We start from the raw sequence: 6,180 nt of genomic DNA, 5'->3' as shown, positions 1-6,180 counted from the left end.
ATCTTTGATGTACTACTTTTCTTTTGCTTACACATGAATAGTACCCGATAAAACACATTACAAAAGCTAGGTTATTCAATTTATTTGTGACGAAATCTCCATAGGTTTTCCATTTTAAATTTTTGTCTTGATTTTGGCCAAAAAAACTTCATTTCATTTCGCAATCATTATGAGTCGTTTTTGTTCGAACCATTTCAGGTGATTTTGCTCAAATCTGCATCATCTGAGCCTTTGCCACATTCAGTTTCAGTCCATTTTGGTGAAACCAGAATTACAGGTTCTCTTGAATATTTTGTGCACTATCTGGGATTTTTATATACACTATCATTGTGAAGCAGCACTGATGGGGAATCTGCAAATAATACTGAATAAACGTCAGTATTTAACGGAAGGTCGTTTATATGCAGCTGGACCAATATCGAACGTTGTGAAACTGCTTGGCAAATTTTCTTACATTGTGAGAAGTAATTGCTTGCATTTGCTGTAAGTTCTGGTTTATATAGCTGTCATAAAGATACAATTACATATGGATGTATTATTGTGAACGTTACAAAAGATATAGTTGCTATATTTCGATACACCAGTAACTAATATTGTACATGAAAATCATTACATAGTACATCTTTCCCGCTGTCTTATCGATAGTAATGCCATAAATCCAGTGGCATTTATCTCAGAATGTATCTCTAGAGACTGGACTGGGGTCTAGTGTACGGTTCATGTAAATTTAAAAGTAGTTCACACTTGTAAAGATCATCATCTCTAGCCACACACTAACTAAAGAAAACTAGAGAGGTTGAAGAAATCAGCCAACCAGTTTGAACAAAGTTTTATTGGAAGCCTTGACCTAGGATTCGACAATTTTAAAATTGTTTTCTTCAGATGATATAATGCACCTTGTTACATCAGCTTCTGATAAAGTGCATTGAATAAAGCCAGACGGCTCTTGTCGTATCAACATTCATCTTAAGAACAGAAGTAATCACAAGCCATTACTTACCATTACAGCACTATAATACTATAGGTGTGCAGATCAAATACCAAGCGTAGTAAGACTATGTCATGGCTTGTGATTATTTGTGTTCTTTAGATGGACACTGAATATGACAGGATATATTTGGCTTTATTAAATGTACTTAATCAGCATCTGATGTAAAAAAGTCCATTATACTTTCTGAAGAAGACAATTTTAAAATTATCGAAACATAGGTCAAGTATTCAAATAAACCTTTATTTGCACCATGTTGGCTGAATGTTTCAACCTCTCCAAGTTTACTGTCACATAGCTGCTGAAGTTGCAGCCATGTTTACGAATGTAGAAAAAAATATTATTTTTGATCAAACAGCAAATACATTAGTCATTATAAAAAGATATTTAGGATGATGTCTATGGGACATTCAAATGATTAGCTAACAAACCTAACTGCTAATGCAACATCTGCACTGCTCCTACAATTTTTCTCACCTACTTATCATTCGAGCGCCAATTTCGTTATTCTCCAAAGCCACAGTAGATCTTCCACTAGCCTGGTCTTTCTTCTGGTGTGGATTTTCAATAGAGTTAAAAGACAACATGTAGTGAGGATACACTTTTTGTGGTGCAGTGTTGCTTGCATTCGGCATGTTTCTAATCCTTTGTTCATTAGGGAAGTTTCCTACTCGAAGTGCATGCCCGGTATTACGACTACAGAAGGAAGACCATTCGTTTGAAAATGGGATCCAGGTGTCCATAGAATACCGACATGAATTTTTGACAGCTTTCGCTTTAATTTCAGTATATCGATATCAACTGATTTCTGTTTCAGTTAACTTTGAATGTCAAAGATGTACACTTTATTTACTAATTGTTTGTAAACAGTGGCGTGGGCGTTTGATTTGAAATTATACTACTCGGAGACGATATACTCTTTTTGCTTTTAAACAAAGTGACATAGAGTTGTCTCTTTCCAGCTTCAATGAAGAAATGTTTACCAAACTTAAGAACACGCTGTCACGTCTTACAACTGTAACTCAGAAGGTAAAATACATATATTGGGCTTTAATAATGTTCAATCTTGATAGAAAATTTATTAATGCACATTAATTACAGAGGTTCTGCCAAAATAATGAACAACACGAGAAGAATGGAATGTTTCTCTATTTGAAGGACAGAATTAAAGCGGGTGGACCTTTGACCGTTGCAGAGTACATGAGAGAGTGCTTGACGAACCCAAAGTATGGGTATTATATGCATCGTGATCCGATTACGGAAAAGGGCGACTTCATTACCTCTCCTGAACTTAGTCAAATGTTTGGTGAGGTATGCATAAATTTGAATATTCTCTTAGTTCTGCGCATCCAGTCCCATACCGTTGTTTTATTGTAGTGGTAAGGGTTACATGTCAATTTTCACACAACTAAACGGACCTAAAATTTGTTTTATACTTTAAAAAATTACCAGCTGTATTAAAATAACATTTGATACCAACTATTGCTTCTTAATTCGCTTTTCATGGTGTAGAATTTTATTTATGTCAAGTGGACAAATTAGTCTTTTTTTCGTATGATACAATCAGTATTGCCTAGCAAAACAAAGATGCGCCAACAGGGAAAATAATAAACGGTGTTATTGTTAAAGTTGTTAATAGATTTTGCACAAACGTACTGGCTTTTAATTTGGAAAAAAATTCACGTCATTTAGTTGCATACTGTCAAAATTAATCGACCCTTTATTAATGTAGCGTGTCTTCAAAAAGTAATAAACCGGGTGGAGGGTCTAGGTCCATGTGTGTGCTTCTTTATGGAAAACTGAAGAGGAGAAACCCCGTAGTAGACATGTTGAAACATTTAGGTTCAGATACTTTTGCCATAAGACACTTGGACAGATACTTTTGTGGTGACAGACTGACCTGCTGTATAACTTGAGGTGTAGGTTAGTTTGGTAGGTGATAATTTGGTTATGGGTTGGCAGAACCAATGAATGTGGTGGTGACAGATGATTTAGGTCATGGTGGAGATAACCCCTTTTGTCTAGTGTTATGACCCTGGTATAAACTGTTTCTTTAACAGTGAACAGTGTTGTCAACCACAAAACTCATTAATGAATGTACATACTGTGTTGTTGTAGTCATAATGTCAAGCTTTTTGAAAAGGCTGTGGCAATATGTGCTTTGATGTACATGACACGAGTCTCTCAGCTCATTTTTGTGCTATGAAAATTTGCTCTCAAATTGACATATTGGCCCTGAAGATTATACCATTAAAGCATGGAAATAACTGGAGTGTGCTGATATTGAGACAATGATGCAAGTAAGACAGAATATAATTCACAAGGCAAATGTTACTGATGATACTCTAATCTCCAGTTTCTGGAGAATTTGATCCTGATTCAACTTGCTGTGTATGTGAACACCTAAAAATTCAGAGGAGTACACTTGCTTTATAGTTGTTTGTTATGCATTATACAGATTTTCTCTGGATTCTTACAGTTTGTGTGGAACTGAGTGAAACTAGGTTTATTTAAGTTTATCAAGAAAGAGTTAACAGTGAATCACAACATAATTTCTTTCAGCATGTCGGTGATGTATTTGTCACTAGTAGACACACTATCTACCACACTGCTTGTATCATCAGCAAACACTGCACTGTTCTATTTTTTGCTTATTGTTGAAGGTAAGTCATTGATATGTGTAAGAAACAGCAAAGGCCATTGAATATGTTCTAGAGGGTCTCTGTGACATATTATGTCACAACCAGAGTCCACTAAATCTTTAGGAGTACTCTCTGAGACATCTAGAACTGTCTTCTGCTTTCTGTCTGTGAGGTATAATTTTAGCAAGTTGTGTACTGATACCTAGATTCCATAATGGTGGTTCTTCTCTGTGAGTATATCTTGATACATATGCTGTGGACTGCCTTGGACAGATCACAGAAGATGCCAGTTAGCAGCTTTTTACAGTCTAGTTTCTCCAAGACATAATTTGTGAATGAGTAAATGACTTCTTGTGTAGAGACTCCATTTGGAAAACCAAATTTTCATTCTGCTTTCAATGTGTAGTTTCACATGATACAACAAAATCCTTTTGTATGATAGTTTTTCCAGAATGTTAAAAAATGCTCTCAAGAGAGAGATGTTGTTGTTGTTGTGGTCTTCAGTCCTGAGACTGGTTTGATGCGGCTCTCCATGCTACTCTATCCTGTGCAAGCTTCTTCATCTCCCAGTACCTACTGCAACCTACATCTTTCTGAATCTGCTTAGTGTATTCATCTCTTGGTCTCCCCCTACGATTTTTACCCTCCACGCTGCCCTCCAATACTAAATTGGTGATCCCTTGATGCCTCAGAACATGTCCTACCAACCGATCCCTTCTTCTGGTCAAGTTGTGCCACAAACTTCTCTTCTCCCCAATCCTATTCAATACTTCCTCACTAGTTATGTGATCTACCCATCTAATCTTCAGCATTCTTCTGTAGCACCACATTTCGAAAGCTTCTATTCTCTTCTTGTCCAAACTATTTACCGTCCATGTTTCACTTCCATACATGGCTACACTCCATACAAATACTTTCAGAAATGACTTCCTGACACTTAAATCTATACTCGATGTTAACAAATTTCTCTTCTTCAGAAACGCTTTCCTTGCCATTGCCAGTCTACATTTTATATCCTCTCTACTTCGACCATCATCAGTTATTTTGCTCCCCAAATAGCAAAACTCCTTTACTACTTTAAGTGTCTCATTTCCTAATCTAATACCCTCAACATCACCCGACTTAATTCGACTACATTCCATTATCCTCGTTTTGCTTTTGTTGATGTTCATCTTATATCCTCCCTTCAAGACACTATCCATTCCGTTCAACTGCTCTTCCAAGTCCTTTGCTGTCTCTGACAGAATTACAATGTCATCGGCGAACCTCAACGTTTTTATTTCTTCTCCATGGATTTTAATACCTACTACGAATTTTTCTTTTGTTTCCTTTACTGCTTGCTCAATATACAGATTGAATAGCATCGGGGAGAGGCTACAACCCTGTCTTACTCCCTTCCCAACCACTGCTTCTCTTTCATGCCCCTCGACTCTTATAACTGCCATCTGGTTTCTATACAAATTGTAAATAGCCTTTCGCTCCCTGTATTTTACTCCTGCCACCTTCAGAATATGAAAGAGAGTATTCCAGTCAACATTGTCAAAAGCTTTCTCTAAGTCTACAAATGCTAGGCACGTAGGTTTGCCTTTCCTTAATCTTTCTTCTAAGATAAGTCGTAAGGTCAGTATTGCCTCACGTGTTCCAGTATTTCTACGGAATCCAAACTGATCTTCCCCGAGGTCGGCTTCTACTAGTTTTTCCATTCGTCTGTAAAGAATTCGTGTTAGTATTTTGCAGCTGTGGCTTATTAAACTGATTGTTCGGTAATTTTCACATCTGTCAACACCTGCTTTCTTTGGGATTGGAATTATTATATTCTTCTTGAAGTCTGAGGGTATATCGCCTGTCTCATACATATTTCTCACCAGATGGTAGTGTTTTGTCAGGACTGGCTCTCCCAAGGCCGTCAGTAGTTCCAATGGAATGTTGTCTACTCCGTGGGCCTTGTTTCGACTCAGGTCTTTCAGTGCTCTGTCAAACTCTTCACGCAGTATCGTATCTCCCATTTCATCTTCATCTACATCCTCTTCCATTTCCATAATATTGTCCTCAAGTGCATCGCCCTTGTATAGACCCTCTATATAATCCTTCCACCTTTCTGCTTTCCCTTCTTTGCTTAGAACTGGGTTTCCATCTGAGCTCTTGATGTTCATACAAGTGGTTCTCTTATCTCCAAAGGTCTCTTTAATTTTCCTGTAAGCAGTATCTATCTTACCCCTAGTGAGATAAGCCTCCACATCCTTACATTTGTCCTCTAGCCATGCCTGCTTAGCCATTTTGCACTTCCTGTCGATCTCATTTTTGAGACGTTTGTATTCCTTTTTGCCTGCTTCACTTACTGCATTTTTATATTCTCTCCTTTCATCAATTAAATTCAATATTTCTTCTGTTACCCAAGGATTTCTACTAGCCCTCTTCTTTTTACCTACTTGATCCTCTGCTGCCTTCACTACGTCATCCCTCAAAGCTACCCATTCTTCTTCTACTGTATTTCTTTCCCCCATTCCTGTCAATTGTTCCCTTATGCTATCCCTGAAACTCTGTACAACC

General features: G+C 37.3%; 1 protein-coding gene across 3 annotated transcripts in view; it reads left to right on the top strand.

Annotated features, from left to right (window-relative positions):
• The first annotated feature begins 1,802 nt into the window (after nucleotides 1–1,802).
• Nucleotides 1,803–6,180, top strand: part of LOC126184857 (protein arginine methyltransferase NDUFAF7, mitochondrial) — a 60,644-nt gene continuing 56,266 nt past the window's right edge. The window contains exons 1-2 of one of the 3 annotated variants that reach the window (XM_049927469.1): nucleotides 1,804–2,017; nucleotides 2,090–2,299. In XM_049927469.1, the coding sequence (XP_049783426.1) occupies nucleotides 1,964–2,017; nucleotides 2,090–2,299 (264 nt within the window). In that variant the 5' untranslated portion in view covers nucleotides 1,804–1,963. Of the gene's footprint in view, nucleotides 2,018–2,089; nucleotides 2,300–6,180 lie in introns of all 3 variants that reach the window. The other 2 variants (XM_049927468.1, XM_049927470.1) reach the window with 2 other exon arrangements.

The sequence above is a fragment of the Schistocerca cancellata genome, chromosome 4, assembly GCF_023864275.1.
Source record: "Schistocerca cancellata isolate TAMUIC-IGC-003103 chromosome 4, iqSchCanc2.1, whole genome shotgun sequence".
NCBI lineage: Eukaryota > Metazoa > Arthropoda > Insecta > Orthoptera > Acrididae > Schistocerca > Schistocerca cancellata.
The sequence above is the reverse complement of the archived record's forward strand: the minus strand, read 5'-3'. Positions and strand labels throughout refer to the sequence as shown.